General features: G+C 37.1%; 1 protein-coding gene across 2 annotated transcripts in view; it reads left to right on the top strand.

Annotated features, from left to right (window-relative positions):
* Positions 1-18,154, top strand: part of LOC139436937 (zinc finger protein 665-like) — a 34,052-nt gene that overhangs the window by 11,467 nt on the left and 4,431 nt on the right. Inside the window, exons 2-3 of one of the 2 annotated variants that reach the window (XM_071209622.1) lie at positions 8,803-8,886; positions 9,867-9,993. In XM_071209622.1, coding sequence (XP_071065723.1) covers positions 8,884-8,886; positions 9,867-9,993 — 130 coding nt within the window. In that variant the 5' untranslated portion in view covers positions 8,803-8,883. The remainder of the gene's footprint in view (positions 1-8,802; positions 8,887-9,866; positions 9,994-18,154) is intronic. The other variant, XM_071209621.1, reaches the window with a different exon arrangement.

Genomic DNA, 18,154 nt, shown 5'->3' with positions numbered 1-18,154 from the left:
TGTTCCCCAATGTGGTACATTTTTTACAATTGATGTAGGAATATTAAAATTGTAATATTTACTATAGTCCATAGTTTACATTAGGTGTGTTTTTCCCGATATACCACTCTGCTATTAACACGTTAGTGTGGTACCTTTGTTATTCTCATACTTGTACTGTTAACTATAATCCAATTGCAGAAGTGTTCACTTATGCAAACCTAAGTTATATCTTTGAATTTTTATTTTATTAACACATTTATGATCTAATATTTGCCCCTTTAACCACATTCATGTGTATAATTCAGTGCTGTTGATTGCACTCACAATAAAATCTTGTGTTACCATTACCACCGTTAAGTGTCAAAACTTTACAATTGGTACCATGCTGTTTTTACCACTATAGATAAGTAATATGCTTTAAAGTCAGGAAGTGAGAGTTTTCCAACTTTGTTCTTTTTTTTGCTATTTGGGGCCCCTTACCCTTCCAAATAAATTTGATTATTGGCTTTTTGATTTCTGCAAAAAAGACTTTTGGGATTTTTATTGGGATTACACTGAATCTGTAAATCAGTTTGGGTAGAATTGACTTCCCAAATATTTGGCAATAGCATATTTGATAAGGGTTTAATATCTGTGATATATTAGATCATAGAACTCAACAATAAAAAGACAAGCTATCTGGGTAAGAAATTGGCAAAATACTTGAAAAGACAACTGTCCAAAGAAGAAATACAAATGGCGATGAAACACGAAAAAATGTTCAATACCACTAGCAATTAGGGAAATGCAAATCAAAAGTACAATGAGATATCATTTCACACCTGTTAGACTGGCTGATATTAAAAAAGTCAGAATAACTGTAAATGTTGGAGAGGATGTGGAGAGATAGGAATCCTTATTCATTGTTGGTAGAAATGTAGAATGGCACAGCCACTATGGAGGACTGTTTGGCAGTTCCTTAGGAACCTGAATGTAGACTTGCGTTGGAACCTGGCAATACCATTGCTAGGTATATACCCAGAACTGAGAGCAGTGACACAAACAGACATCTGCACACCAATATCCATAGTGGAATTATTCACGATTGCCAAAATTTGGGAACAACCTAAGGGTCCATCAACAGATGAATGGGTAAACAAACTGGTGTATTCACATGATGGAATGTTATGGAGTTGTAAGAAGAAATGAAGTCGTAAAGCATATGACAACCTGGATGAACCTGGAGGACATTCTGCTGAGCAAAGCAAGCCAGACACAAAAGGACAAATACCGTATGATTGAACCAAATAATATTGTGTAACATATTGTATGATTTTTAAAAAATTTATATGTATCAGCACATTTAATTGGAAAATGTATGTTTTTATTTAACTGTTTTCTTTTTAATTGTTTATATTTTCAATTTCTAAATATACAAAGTAAAGTTAATTTAAAAGCAAAAAAAAAAAGAAGAAATGAAGTTGTGAAACATGACAACATGGATGAACCTAGAGGACATTATGTTAAGTAAAGCAAGCCAGACACAAAAGGAGAAATACTGTATGATTGCCCTATTATGAACTAAATATATTATGTAGCATACTATAAATATATTATGTAAAATATGAATATAGGTAGAATTGCATATATAAGACCATTTTTCTTTGAAGCTGAATAAATGTAAGTTAATAGTACAAAATGTTAATGTCAGACAAAAAAAAAAGCTATGGTAAGTGGAGACCAGACACAGAATATTGTATGATTTCATTTATATATATCAATTTATAAAGTTGAGATTAGTAGTTATGTATGTCTGAGGTGGGAATGCTAAGGGGTTTGGAGTCTTTCTTTTTGGACTAATGAAATTGTTCTAAAATTTTTGAGATGATGAATATATAACACTGTGATTATACTAAAAGCCACTGATCATATACTTAGGATAGAATAGCCACAAACAGTAGCCATGTACAGTGGGTGAAACATAGAGAGATTGAGAGGTGAGGAATTTTCTTGTTTTTTTGTCTGTTTTTTATTTATAATTATTGAAATAATGAGAATGTTCGATAATGATTGAAGTGATGAATGTTCAACTAATTATAGCAGATACCACTGATTGTACACTTTGGATGAATTGAATGTTTATTAATATGTATCAGTAAAACTGATATGTTTAAAAAAAAATTCTTTACAGTCAATCTAAATATATATTCTGTACAAATTAAGCATTAAGTCCCCATCCTCTACCCCCAACCCAATACCTCATAACCTATATTCTGAATTTAACTCTTTTGAGTTTGCTTATTCAAATTATGTCATATCAGTGAGATCATGCAATATTTGTCTCTGTGTCTGACTTAATTTCCCTCATAATGTCTTCAAGGTCCATCTAGGTTGTCCCATGTATGAAGAGTTCCTTCCTTTTTGCAGCTGAATAATATTCCATTATATGTATATACCACATTTTCTTTATTCATCAGTTGAATGACACTTGGGTCACTTTTTTTAGTGATTGTGAATGATGCCTTTATGAGCATCTTTCTGCAAATATCTGTTCGAGACCTTTTATTCATTCTTTTGGTATACACCTAGTAGGGGATTGCTGTATCACGTGGTAAATCTGTACTTAGCTCTTTGAGGAACTGCCAGTCTTCCTATGCAGGGCCACCATTTTGCATTCCAGCAGCAATGAATGAGTGGTTGTGAAATGGTATCTCACAACAGTTTTGCTTTTCATTTCCCTAATAATTCTTGATATTGGCAATCATGAATAATGCTGCTGTGAACATCATGTCACTGCTCTCAGTTCTTCTGGTTATATACCCAGTACTTGTATTGCAGGGTCACATGGCAAATCTATATGCAACTTTTTTAGAAACTGCCAAACAGTCCTCCACAGTGGCCGTACCATTCTGCATTCCCACCAACAGTGAGTAAGTGTTTCTATCTCTACACATCCTCTCCAACACTTGTAGTTCTCTTTTAATAGTGGCCATTCTGACAGGTATGAAATATCTCATTGTAGTTTTGATTTGCATTTCCTTAATCATTAGTAATGAACATTTGTGTGTGTTTTCTTCTTTGAACAAATGTCTATTCAGGTCTTTTGCCCATTTTTAAATTGGATTATTTGTCTTTTTATTTTTGAGTTCTAACATTTCTTTTTATATGATGAATATTAAAGCCATTATAGGACATGTGATTTTGAAATATTTTCTCCTGTTGTGTTGGCTGCCTTTTCACCATTTTGACAAAGTAATGGGAGACAGTGTCATAAACACTTGAAACAGAGTTTAATTTTGAGGAGGTCACATTTATCTATTTTTCTTTTTTTGAACGTGCTTTGGGTATAAGGTCCAAGAAACCACCACCCACCACAAGGTCTTTAAGATGTTTCCCTACATTTTCTTCTAGTAGTTTTATGGTCCTGGTTTTTATATTTAGGTCTTTAATCCATTTTGAGTTGATTCTTGTATAGGGAGTGAGATAGGGGTCCTTTTTCATTCTTTTAGTTATAGAGATCCAGTTCTCCCAGCACCATTTATTGAAGAGACTGTTTCTGGATGGGAGAGAAGTCTCTGCAGTCATACTCTGTTATATGTGTATATATGTAATATAAACATATATTGTTTTTGTAATAAAATCCTTGGAAGCAGTAGTACATGATTATGAAGAATCAGCTCCTGAGTCTGTGGCATAGTAGAGGCCTTTGAAAATACAATCTGGACTAAAACATGACAATTTCTTAAAGAAGGAGGGAAAGGGGGTGTTGGGATAAAAGTTACACGTCTTGAGTTATCTATTTATTATTAGCCTCCTGAAATGTGGGATAAAACTAAGTTAACTATTATTTCACATTCTGCCTCACACAGCCCCAGGCAACATTTTGAAAGGTTTTACTTAATTGCACATTCATACAGCCAGTATGCCCCTGCATTCCAGATCCCTTTCCAGTTGTTCTGTATGGTTACATCATTGTTCCTGGTGTATTTCTTTGGTTTATGATTTTGCTTGGTTGCAGTAGGGGTATAAAAGTAAGCATTAAGAGCCCAGTCTCTGGAACTAAACTACTTGGATTGAAATACAGTTTCTGCCTGTTATCATCAGTGTGATCTTGAGAAAGTTACTTAAACCCTCTCTGCCTCAGTTTCTCAGGAATAATTGTATTCATTACCTCATAGGGTTATTTTGAGGATTAAATGAGTTAACATACATAAAACACTTAAATTCATGCCCAGTGCATGGTACTATACTATAACTGTTGGTTTTTATGATTGTTAAATGTGACATTAAACTCTGAAAAAGTCTTTCCAAGAAAGACGAGCTTTTCTGAATCATGATTCTATTTTACTACAGTGCAAGATTTTTTCCAATGATATATCAATCATAGTATAGTTTGTTTCTGTTTTCCTTTTTCTAATATAATAAACAATGCAGTCTAGTTATAAAATACAAGGTATAGAAATACAAATATAACACAGAGTAATATAACTATAAATACCTAAATGTAAAATAGGATATTTTAAAATGCTATAATTGATAAAGAAAATAAAAATCATGAATAATCTCCGTGCAAAATAATCACTAATTTTTCTCAGTTTTATATGACTTCTTAAATCTGTTGTACACGTATGGAACCATAAGACTGATATAGGTAATTTTACACATACTGTGCTAGAAAGTTTTACCTGTCATAAAATATCATTTGTACAAGGGAAGCAAATGTGGCACAAGCAGCTGGCCTTCCACATGGGAGGTCCCAGGTTCAGTTCCCAGTGACTTCTAAAAAGATGACAAACAGAGAGCAGTGAGTGCAAAGTGGGGGGTGGGGAATAAATAAAATAAATCTTTTAAAAAAATATTTGTGGGAGAGAGACGTTCAACTGCCCAAGCCACCTCATTCCCTGGTCTGCTGCATCTCTCACTGATTGCCTCTCTCCCATACTGGAGGTCCCAGAATTGGTTGCCAGTACAGACACAGAGCAGACAGTGGGTGCAAACTACAAGGCAGGGCAGGGGTCAGGAAATAAATAAAATTTAAAATTCGTGAATATGATTTTAATTATTGTATACAATCCTCTTAAATGAATGGACCCCAATTTATTTAGTCATTCATATTTTAAGTTGTTTTGGTTGCCTTCTCTTCCTCCTTCTCATCTTCTTCCTCTTCTTCATCTTCCTCTTCTCTAAAAGACATCCAGACAGTATAGGCAGTGTAGACAGCTCAGGAATTTGGTGCCCTACCAGTGGGCTCTACTTTGGAATTTATGCTCCCGAGTGTGGCAGAGTTACTCATTTGTGACTTCCCTACATAGTATTATAATTGATAGTTGTATGTCCAAGAGACTTAAATCTTTGGTCCATCCATGTGCCAGTTGGCCCTGAATCTCAGCAGACTTGGAACACCTACTCACCAGTTCAGTGCACTTACCCACAACAACTAACAAGGAGATGATGATAGGCAATGCCCATCCCAAGGAACAGAGTGTCTGCAACTGCAAGCAGAGTTCCATCCATCTGCCTCATGAAATCTAAACCCCCTATCTCAGAGGTAGAGTGGTCATCACCATCCCAAAATCCTCAAGATTGGGGAATGAACAACAGGACTAAAGTAAATTTACCATTACTTCTACTATAGACTTTTTGTCATTCTAGCAATGGAGGACCTTTTGTCATTGATGCGGAGGCAGTGACAACTGGAGGTTCTGAGAGGAGGGAGAGGGAAAATAGGTGTAATATGGGGCCTTTTTGGGACATTGGAATGCTCCTACATGATGTTATAATGACATCTTCCGACAAAATTTGTGGGTTTCACTAAGGGGGAAGGACATTTTGAGGATAGTGTGGGAAACTCAAGGTGATTTACTTTGTGTCTGGTTTCTTTCACTTAGCATAATGTTATTTTTTTGTCTTATAGTAACATCTTGTGTTAATTTATATTTGTTCATTCTAAAATAAAAACAGGATCATGTATACAATATTACCCATATTCATGTTTAACATGCAGTTTTGCTCTGCTCTGCTGTTCCATGTTACATTTTTTAGCTTTCCTTTTAGTAATACACATGACCTTAGACTTTACCTTTTTAAAAAAAAGAAAAAAAAAGATTTACTTTATTCCCCTCCTCCCCCAATTGTTTGTGCTTGCTGTCTTACTCATCTTCTTTAGGCGACACCAGAAACTGAACCCGGGACCTCCCATGTGGTAAGTGGGCACCCAACTGCTTGAGCCACATTCACTTCCCCTAGACTTTACGTTTAAATCACTTTCATACCCACATATTAGTGTGGCTTGTTACAGACATTATGCTGGGCTTTCACCTGTTCTGTTCCTTTCCAAAAATTAGCATACACCCTAGGGACTCTCATGCAGCAGGTGCATTAGGTGAAAATGACTGTAATTTAGCTGAGACATTGAAGCAGAAAATTTTATCTTTGCCATTGGAAAGTGTGTGTCCAATTTCAGGTTCCTCTCTTATTTTTTTACTAGGTTATCCAGAATAAATGCTGACAACCTACTTCCAGTTTGTTTAGTTTGTGCATATGTATGTGTATATGTGTGTGCCCTCGATCCTGTGGAGTGTTCAAAGACGTATTGTCATTTCATAAATAAATTTGGTATTTATTGAAAAGATGTCATGTTCATGGCTTTAAAGGATTTGTACGGTATTATGGTATTACATTAGCGAGTTAATACTAGTAATAGTAGTAATTCATTGTGTGTGTACATATATATAATGAACCTTTACCAAGTTCCGTGTTGCACACCTTGAACTTACTTCCAGTTTACTCCATTAAGAAATGTTCTGCCAATTTCCTTTTTTTTTTTTTTTTTTTTTTGAAGTACCGGGGGCTGTGTAATGAACCTGAGACCTTGTATGTGGGAAGCCAGTGCTCAACCACTGAGCCACATCAGCTTACCTGAGTTGGTTTTTTTGTTTGTTTTGCTTGTTCATTTTTGTTTTTTCAGGAGGCATTAGGAGCCAATGTACTTATTTATTCCCCCCTCCCCATACTCAGTACTCACTGTCTGCTCTCTGTGTCTGCTAGTCTTTTAGAAGGCCCTGGGAACTGAACCTGGGACCTCCATGTGGGCGGGTGGCTCCCAATTGCTTGAGCCACATCTAGTCCATGCTTGTTGTGTCTCTTACTTGTGTCATCTCATTGGGACATCACCTTGTATCATCTCCTTACACTAGCCCTTTGCTTCAGCTCACTGTTTCAGTCTGGTCATCTTCGCATCAGGAACTGAACTCAGGACCTTCCGTATGGGAGGCAGGCACCCAACTGCTTGAGCCACATCTGCTTCCCCCTGCCAATATACTGCTTTAAAATCTTTTTTTTTATTTCTTTTTTTTTTAAGGTACATAGATCCAATATACTTTTTAATAGTTTACATTATAGTTTAATCCCCTGCACAATTTTATAAGTTATGACATAATATTTAATGTCTTGTATCCATCATTGCGGGTAGTGAAGGTATACCATCCATTCAGAATGTTGCCTTGTAATCATCCATAGCCTCTTTCATAGAGATGCTGTCACCTTGCTTCCAAAAGGTCACCCCCTGCTTCACTCATGCATACTCTTCATAATGTTGTTACAGTTGTTTAGCAATGCAAAGTTCAAAGGAACAAACAGGAAAACTAAGCACATGTGCCAGTTAAGCCTGGAGATTCAGTTTCCCATTTATGAGTTAGATGAAGAATGTTTTTTTTTCCCTAAGACGTTGTCTAGTGCAGCTAGCTAGCTTCTGTTTTCTAAGCCAGTTTCAGCATGTTCTTTTTTATATTTGCATCTGAGTAGTCTGTTTGGCAACATTTTCTAAACATCCATCTCTGCTTCCTTCTGTATTTCACCACAGGGATTTGGCAGAACTCTCAGCCACAGCACTGCATTCCATTGGCTCTTCAGGTCACAAAAAGTCTTTATTTCCAGGGTATGCTGCTGGTGATCCTGGACTACTGCCATGTTGCAAAGCAAAATGGTGGCCAGTCTCTGCCTTCTCCAGGCTCACTTTCTCCCACAGCTCCAGTGAGGGCAGTCAGGCACACAGTAGGGTCTGCTCATCTCCCTTCTCTTATGGGCGTCAGCTCTTTCAGCTTCGAGCTGAAGTAGCCTTCATGTTACATTCCAGCTTCTGGGTTTTTCTCTCTCTCTGCTGCTTCTTTCTGTGTCTCAGTATACTTTTAATGCTTGATGTGTTCCTTACCTGTTTGAACCTTTAGGTTCAATATAAAGCCCAACTGTCTGGGTTCAAGTGCTGGCTCTGCAATTTCTTTACATGCTTTGACTATTGTCTTATCCCTAAGGTAGAGTTTTGTCTTCCTTTCATAAACTTCTTTTTTTTTTTTTAAAGAATTGTTTATTTATTTAATTAATATCCCCCCCCCCCCCCCCCGGTTGTCTGTTCTCTGTGTCTATTTGCTGCGTCTTGTTTCTTTGTCCGCTTCTGTTGTCGTCAGCGGCACGGGAAGTGTGGGCGGCACCATTCCTAGGCAGGCTGCACTTTCTTTCGCGCTGGGTGGCTCTCCTTACGGGTGCACTCCTTGTGCGTAGGGCTCCCCTACACGGGGGACACCCCTGCATGGGCGGGCACTCCTTGCGCACATCAGCACTGCGCATGGGCCAGCTGCACACGGGTCAAGGAGGCCTGGAGTTTGAACCACGGACCTCCCATGTGGTAGACGGACGCCCTAACCACTGGGCCAAGTCGGTTTCCCAACCTTTCATAAACTTTTGTGTCATGATGGAGTTAAGGTAAGCATTTAGAGTAATGCTGAGCACATGATAAATGTTCAGAAACTTAGTCTTTGTCCTTGCTGTCCCCTCAACAATTTGTAGAACCTAACTTTACTGAACCCCTGTGCACTTGGTCATCCCTGAGGACACCACTCCTGCTCTAGCTCATTTAGAAGCTATCCCATGGTATGTACACCACCATATGTAACACTTCCATATAAAGGGTGCATATTGGAATGTATTTCATTTGTATGTTACTTTCATCGTTTACAAAAATGTGAAGTCAGTTGTGATTTAGCGTGTATTTCACATCCTTTGATGGAAAAGCTTGATGATGATGTTGTTTGAAAAGGAAAGTCTAAGGTCCTGTATATTACTAAAAGGAAAACTAAGCATTGTATGTAACATGGGAAAGTATAGCATAGCAAAACCTCATGTGAAATATGAATATGGGTAGTCTTGCCTATAATATAAGACTGTTTTTCATTGAAACAGAACAAATGTACATTGTTACAAGATCTTAATATCAAGCAAAAATACAAGTGAAAGCAAACTAGTACCGTAATGTATATAATACATTAATAATATTTAATTATATTAATAATGTATTGTTAATTATTAATTTTTAAAGAAATGTACTAAGTAGAATAAACTAGACAAAAAGTACTACATACTCTTTGTCTCCATCTCTACAAAATATAAATATAAATAAATTAGATGGAAACAGAATGGCAGCTATGTCTGACAGGGTAATGACAGAGGGACTGTGTGGAGATTATTAAGGGGTACTTTCTGTTTACTACTATTAATGTTGGAATAATGAAAATACCGTAATATTGACATGATGAATGCATGACTCCTGATTATAACAAAGAACTATTGATTATAACTTTGGATGGAGTATATGTTTATTAGTATATAACAAATTTTATTTTTTAAAATTTTGAAACCAATAGCAATTTAATGTGTATTTCATATCCCTGGAAAAGCATTATGAAACAAAATTAGGCATATATATCATATATATATCTAGCTCACAATTATCTTACATGGATCTGTCAAAACATTCACATCGGTTGAGTTGATCCTTAGCATGTCTCCTCTCATTTTATGGGAGGGTAAGAACTCTCCCCATGGCCACTTGGTGAAATGTGTTTTCATTTCAGGGACTGGTGACATTCCGGGATGTGGCCATAGAATTCTCTCAGGAGGAGTGGGAATGCCTGGACCCTGAGCAGAGGGCTTTGTACTGGGATGTGATGTTGGAGAACTACAGGAACCTCGTCTCTCTGGGTGAGCATAACTTCCTTATAGAAGTCAGGAGGTGCCCTTGGGTATCTTTGTTTTTTCCCTTGTGAGTCACTTTGGGATCCTCAACTTTGGTTTTACCTGAGATTAACTTGTATTGGTTTCAGAAATGACAAGCGTCATACTATAGCATGTGGACTTTAACCACACACTTCATACTAGGTTAGTAGTGATTCTAAGAACTTGAGTTAGCACAAAACCTTATGTCAGCCTTTTTTCTTAACAGCCTCATTGATATATGTCACATACTATACAATTCACTCATTTAAAATGCACCCTTCAGTGTTTTTGTTTTTGTTTTTAACCATTCACTATGTTTTAATTTTTTTTTATTTAAATTGAAAAAAAGCTTATTTTTAAAAGGCAGTTGTTTTTTTTTCCCCCTCCCCTCCACTGCTTGCTGTGCATTCTTCTATGTCTACTTGTCTCCCTTTGTTGCATCATCTTGCTGCGCCAGCTCTCTGGGTACGGGCCAGCTTGTCTTCACAAGGAGGCCCTAGGACATGAACCCAGGGCCTCCTAAATGGTAGACAGGAGCCCAATCAATTGAGCCACAGCCATTTTTTATGATCTGTTTTATTTATTTCTCCCCACCCTCCTGTTGTTTGCAGTTGCTATCTGTTTGTCTTCTTTATGTTTCTTTTTTTTTTTTTTTAAGATCTATTTTTTATTTATTTCTCTCCCCTTCTCCCCCTCCCCCAATTGTTTGCTCTCTGTGTGTTCTTCTGTGTCCGCTTGGATTCTTGTCAACAGCACCAGGAATCTGTGTCTCTTTGTTGCGTCATCTTGTGTCGGCTCTCTGTGTGTGCGGAGCCACTCCTGGGCAGGCTGTACTTTTTTCGTGCTGGGCAGCTCTCCTTATGGGGTACACTCATTGCATGTGGGACTTCCCTATGCGGGGGATACCCCTGTGTGAGCCAGCTCATCATAGGGGTCAGGAGGCCCTGGATTTGAACCCTGGACCTCCCATGTGGTAGGTGGATGCTCTATCCATTGAGCCAAATCTGCTTCCCATTCTTTGTTTCTTTAGGATGCACCAGGAACTGAACCCAGGACCTCCAGTGTGGGAGGGAGGCTCCTAATCACTTGATCCACCTGCGCTCCCTGCTTTGCTGTGTGTCTCCCATTATGCTTTTTCTTCCTGTGTCTCTTGTACCATCTTGTGTCAGCTTGTCATGCTTACCCGTCCTGTTGGCTCACTGTCTTGCTGGTCTTCTTTAGGTGGCACTGGGAACCTCTGCTCCCTGCTTTGTTGTGTCTCTTATATTTTTCTTCTTGTGTCTATTGTTCCTTCTTGTGTCGGCTTGCTGCGCCTGCCCATTGCTCCAACTTGCTGTCTTCTTTAGGAGGTACTGGGAACCAAACCATGGACTTCCCATGTCATAGGCAGGAGCTTGATCACTTGAACCACATTTGCTTCCCTCACTGTGAGTTTGTTTTGCACTTCCCTAATGCATACTTCTCTTGAGCAAATTGTTTGTGCAATTTATAGCTCTTATAATTAAGTCCGTTTTTCACTTTGAGTTAAATTTTGTATTGGTTTGAGGGTAGTATCCAACTTCATTCTTTTGCATATGAATTTCAGGTATCCCAGTACCACTTGAATAAACTATTCTTTCCTGCATTGAATTATCCTGGCAGTTTGTCAAAATGAATTGACCATAAATATATGGGTTTATTTTTCAATTCTCAGTTCTATTCCATTGATCTATATATCTGCCTTATGGTAGTACTAAACACACTGTTTTCATTTCATTACAGTACCTTTCTCATGAATATTTTCCCCCCTGTAAGATAAAATACATGATTCCCATATACCACCCTATTTTTAACAACTTGCATTGGTGTGGTACATTGGTTTCAATGATAACAGCACATCTTTGTAATTGTACTTTTAACTATCATCCATGGCATAACTTAGGGTTAACTGTTTGTGTAGTGTATTTCCATGAATTTTTTTCAGGAATTTTTATTCCATTACCATATGTATAATCTAACATTTTCCCTTTCAGTCAGTCACATTCAGACATATATTTCAGTGCTGTTAATTATATTCACAGTGTTGTGTTACCATCACCACCATCCATTAGCAAAACATTTCCATCATTCCAAATAGGATCCTTGTACTCTTTAAACAAACTTTCCATTCCCTGTTCTTTCCCTGTCCCCTGGTGACCTATATTCTAGATTCTGACTCTGCTTTAAGATGCTGTATTAGTCAGCCAATGGGGTGCTGATGCAAACTACAAGAAATCTCTTGGCTGTTAAAAGAGTATTTGGATTAGAAGCTTATAGTTATATGGCCCTAAAGAGTCCAACTCGAGGTAATATAAGAGGTACTTTATCACCCACAATCATTTGCCATGTATTGAAGCAAGATGGTGGGCAATGTTTGCAAGGGTTCAACCTTCCTCTTCCTCTTAAGGCTCCAGGAGCCCAGTTTCTTCAAATCTCAGCTGTTGACTGGCATAAGGCTTCTCCCTCCCCAGGGCTTATTTCTTTCTGGACTCAGCGACTCTGGTCTCCTCACAAAACCTTGTCTCTCAGGGCTTCTCAGCTGCTCTGTTCTCTTCAGGTGCAAACTGCCAGGCTCATCTCTTACTTCCTGGGTCCTCTGCCATGTCTATGGAGCTATCTCTCTTCCTCTGCTATGTCTTTTTCTGTGTTCTCCCTGAGTGAGTATCCACATATATATCCATATCCAGGGGGTGGGGACTCAACTGAGTCTCCCTAATGATGTCATTAAATCAAAGCCCTAATCTTGATTTAATATAGTAAAAGTAAAACCTCTGAATTTAATACAATCAAAGGGTATCATGCCTCGAGTAACTACCAGTTTACAAACATAATACAATATATCTTTGGAACTCATAAATAATATCGAACTACAACAAATACCTTGCAAAGCAACACAAATTTTAGTATCAACTTCTTTCATTTCCTCCATAAAAGACGATTTTATATTTTGACAGTGATTGCATTGAATCTGGGGATCACTTGCGGGAATATTGCCAGATGTACAGCATTACCTCTTTCAATCCATAACCATTGGTTACCTTTATTCATTTAAGGCTTCAATATTTTCAACAATGTTTCTGTTTGTCAGTGTATTTCTTTTACCTCCTTGGTTAAGTTTATTCCTCACTATTGTTTTCTTTGCAGCTATTATAAATGGAATTCTTCTCTTACTTTCCTTTTTTTTTTTTTTTAACTTTATTTCTTTTTCTGCCCTCCCAGAAATGGCTACCTCATCTGTCTGCTCATTGTTTGCACTCACTGTGTCTGCTGGTCTTTTTTTTATAGGCAGCACTGGGAACTGAACGTGGTAAGTTCCATGTGGGAGCTGGGTACCCAGTCTCTTGAGCCACATCCCCTTCCTGCTTGTTGGGTCTCCTCATGTCTTTCCTAGTTGCATTAGCTCGTCTTCTTTAGGAGGCACTGGGAACTAAACTATAGGAGGAAATTGCCCAACTGCTTGAGCCACATCCGTTCCCCATTCCTTTTCATTTGCATCTTGTGATTGTATAGAATCACAACTGATTTTTCATGCTGATACAGTATTGTGTAATTTTGCTTAATATAATCCTATGTGTACAATAGTACACTGGATGGTGTCTCACTGTTCTCCTAGGATCTGTTCTTTTTCTTTCATTCTTTTTTGTTTAAGATCATCAAATTGAGTAATCTCAAGTCACCAGACATGAATTTCAGTAAGTATTTCTGCCTTTCAAAATCTCCTATTGAACCCCTATCCTGTATTTTCATGTCAGCCATTTTTCAGCTGCCAAATTTGTTGATTGCATTTTATAACTCCTATATATATGTATATTCTCTATACTTTTTTTTTTAAATCTCTTTGAACATAGTTAATGAGTGATTTAAAGTCTTAGTACTACGTAGTCCAGTATTTTGGCTTCCTCGGGAAAAATTTCTATGGTAGTTCTTTTTATGTTTTTGGGTTTTTTTTTTAAAGGTAAATTTCTTTGTTTTTAAGATTTATTTTATTTCCCACCCCGCTCCCATTCCCCCTGTTGTCTGCTCTCTGTGTCTGCTTATATTGTCATTAGGTGGTTCTGGAGACCAAACCTGGGACCTTCTGGACTGGGAGAGAGGTGATTACTCTCTTGTGCCACCTCAACTCCCTATTCTGCTACATCTTCTTATTTTTTCTCCTCTTTGTCTCTTGTTGCATCATCTTGCTGCACCAGCTCTCTGTGTCGGCCAGCTCTACTGTGTGGGGAGGCTTTCCCACACAGGGCAGCACTCCTGCATGAGGCAGCTTTCCTAAGTGGGCCAGCACTCCATGTGGGCCAGCTTGCCCTCACCAGGAGGCCCTGGGCATCGAACCCTGGACCTCATATATGGTAGTGGGAGCCCAATTGGTTGAGCCACATCTGTTTCCTGGCATTTCTTTTTCTTTGCTTGTATGAACTGTACTTCCTAGTTGCTTTGAATGCTGGACCAATTCTATGAATTTTATTTTATTTTTTATAGTGTAAAATTTCAACATTGTAATTTGGCACTTCTAAAATTCAGATGGAGATTAACAAGTGAAAATTTTCTAGTTTGTTTTATATTTTTATTATTATTAATGTTAAAATAATCAAAATGGGGAAGCAGACTTGGCCCAGTGGTTAGGGCATCCGTCTACCACATGGGAGGTCCGCAGTTCAAACCCCTGGCCTCCTTGACCCATGTGGAGCTGGCCCATGCGCAGTGCTGATGCGCGCAAGGAGTGCCATGCCATGCAGGGGTGTCCCCTGCGTAGGGGACCCCCATGTGCAAGGAGTGTACCCTGTAAGGAGAGCTGCCCAGCGCAAAAGAAAGTGCAGCCTGCCCAGGAATGGCGCCGCACACATGGAGAGCTGACACCAGATGACGCAACAAATAGAAGCACAGATTCCTGTGTCGCTGATGAGAACAGAAGCGGACAAAGAAGAAGATGCAGCAAATAGACACAGAGAACAGATAACCAGGGTGGTGGTGGGGGAGGGGTGGGAATAAATAAATAAATAAATCTTAAAAAAAAAATAGTGAAAATGCTCTAATAATGATTGAAGTGATGAATGCACAACTATGATTGTACCAAATACCGTTGATTGAACACTTTGCAAGAATTGTATGTTTTATTATATGTATCAATAAAATTGACTTGTTAAATAATAATAATTTTTTGAAAAGAATTTATGGGAGCCCTTATCCCCCAAAGCATCAAACTCCTCACACTTTTCAGTATATCTGTTGTTTGCCCCAAATGAAATCCCTTTCTCTAGCATCAGCAGTTAATACATTGGTCTTTAAATTTAAGTGCTACACACTTTCCCCATCTTCCCTCCCAAAAATACTTCTCTGGGAAAATTCTAAATTAGGCAAAATAAAGGCAGCAGCTATGAGTTATTCCTTGAGAGAGTGAGCAGATACGTTAAAATAGAAAATCCACACTTCTTTGAGAATAAACTTTATCTGCCCCCAGAAACTTAGCACTTTTACCATGAATATCTGTCTTCAAGTCCAGTGGTGAATAGAGGAGCTTAGTATGTGGCCATTGAAATTAAAACCCTACAGAGCTCTCCTACCAAGATTTACCTGCCTTTTCTTAAGTGTTCATAAGAGTTCCCTATTCTTCCCTTTTGTTTGGCATCACCCTTGGGCAATTCATAATCTTTGTCATACTTTCTTTTTTCCTAGATTGATATTTCAACAGACAGTGATGTTCAACATATTTCAAAGTCTCATATTTTGTGCTCCTTCTGGAATATAAGTCCTTTCTTCTTTTCTGAAGGAAGAATGTCTTAAAATTCCAGACTGTTATTTAGTATAATTGTGGTTATTTATTACTTATTTATAGTATTTATCTTGAGTTATTAAAATGCTTATTGTTAGGTTTTTATTATTATTTATATATGATGGATTTCCAGTATATATTGTGGAATATAACTTTAAATCACTAAGTGTTAATATTGCAATGCTTTAAAGTACATGGATAAAATTACAATAACTGCTCAGAAAAATATGCTGCTGGTTTTTCATTAGGTTTTCTAAGTTCTTCCTAATTTTCTTCTTACTGTTTTAGTTTTGCACCTCAGAATTGCCATTTATGTTACACCTGAAATAAGTTTTTTCTGTATTATATCCCATTACATTATATAGTGCTCTACCTTAGTATTTATTTGCACACAGCAATGATGTAGTAAACATGCAATTATAAAATATCTATTTCTTTCCTCATATCAGATGCTCATACTTCTACTGCCACTTGGTATACACTTTGAGATGGCAGTGGAAAAATTACTCAGATGTAAGTTTATATCATCTGAGTGGTTTGGTCATAGGATGGTTGAAACTAGGCTTCCCTTAATGTGAATTGCATGAAATCACTCTTTATTGAAGGATTCTGCTCACTCTGTGTACATAAACATTTTTTTAAACAAATCAATTTTATTGATACATATTAATAAACCATAAATCTATCCAAAGTGTACAATCAGTGGTATTCTATATAATCACATAGTTGTGCATTTATCTTCTCATTTTTACAGCATTTGAATTATTCCAGTAATAATAATAAAAACCAAAGCCAACAAAACAAACTCTTCACCTCTCAATCTCTGATTCCATTACTGTACATAGCTACTATTCTATTTTTTTCTCTTTAGTTTATTTGTATTTATATTTTATAAAAACAGTCTTATATATGCAGTATCACCCATATTCGTATATTACATCAGGTTTCACTATGTTATACCATCCCATGTTATATTTTTTAGCCTTCTTTCTAGTAATGTAAATGTGCTTAGGCTTTCCTTTTCAAACACTGTCATACCCATATAACAGCTCTGCCAGTGACAAACAGCATGATGTACTCTTACCATTTCCATTCATTTCCAAAGATTTACAAAAAACCTTTTAACTCATTCTGCACAAGTTAACCATCACCTTTCCATTCTCTACCCTCATTCTATTTTCTGGCGACCTATATTCTAATTAATAATTCCATGAGTTTACATAATATATTTAGTTCATAATAGCACAATGATATAGCATTTGTCCTTTTGTGTCTAGCTTGCTTCACTCGACATAATATCCTCCAGGTTCATCCATGTTATATGCTTTATGACTTCATTTCTTTTTTCCACTGCATAGTATTCTACCTTGTATATCCACTGCTGTTTGTTTATCTATTCTTTAGTTGATGGACACCTGGGTCATTTTCAACTTTTGGCTATCATGAATAATCCCGCTGTGAACATTGGCATTACATGGTTTGGATGACTAAATATTGTTAAGATGTCAATTTTACTCAAACTGATTTACATATTCAAAGCAATCCCAACAGCCCTTTTTTCAGAAATGGAAAAGGCAATAATCAAATTTATTTGGAATTGTAAACCCCAAATAGCCAGAAATTTCTTAAATTTTATGGTTTTTTATTTTATATTTAGATCCTTGATCCATTTTCAGTTAATTTTTGTATAAGTTATGAGATGGAGCCCTCTTTGTTACTTTTTGTTATGGCTCTCCACTTCTCCCCCCACCATTTGTTGAATAGAGTGTTCTGACCCAGCTAGGTGGACCAAACAGCCTTGTGAAAAATCACTTGACTGTAGATGTGACAATCTATTTCTAAATTCTCAATTCGGTTCCATTGGTCAATCTGTCTGTCTTTATGCTAGGACCATGCTTTTTTTAATCACAGTAGCTAAGTATTATGCTTTAAAGTCAGCAAAGGAGAGTCCTCCAACTTATCTTTCCAAATAAATTTCATTACTGGTTTTTCAGTATCTGCAAAAAAGGATATTGGTATTTTTATTGGAATTATCATTGAAACTATATATTGGTTTGGGTAGAATTGACATCCAAACTATATTTAGTTTTCTAATCCATGAATACAGAATATTTTTTCAGTTATTTAGGTAGTATTCTGTTACTTTTAGCAATGTTTTTAGTTTTCTGAATACAGGTCCTTTATGTCCTCGGTTAAGATTATTCCTAAATACTTTTTTAGTTACTTTTATAAATGGAATTTTTTTTTAATTTCTTCCTCAGATTGCACATCAGTACTATATAGAAATGCTGTTGATTTTTGCTTATTAATCTTGTATCCCACCACTTTGCTGAAGCTTGTCTATTCATTCTGGTAGCTTTG

Source organism: Dasypus novemcinctus, chromosome 18, assembly GCF_030445035.2.
Source record: "Dasypus novemcinctus isolate mDasNov1 chromosome 18, mDasNov1.1.hap2, whole genome shotgun sequence".
In the NCBI taxonomy this organism is placed as follows: domain Eukaryota; kingdom Metazoa; phylum Chordata; class Mammalia; order Cingulata; family Dasypodidae; genus Dasypus; species Dasypus novemcinctus.
This window is presented reverse-complemented; position numbering and strand designations above follow the sequence as displayed.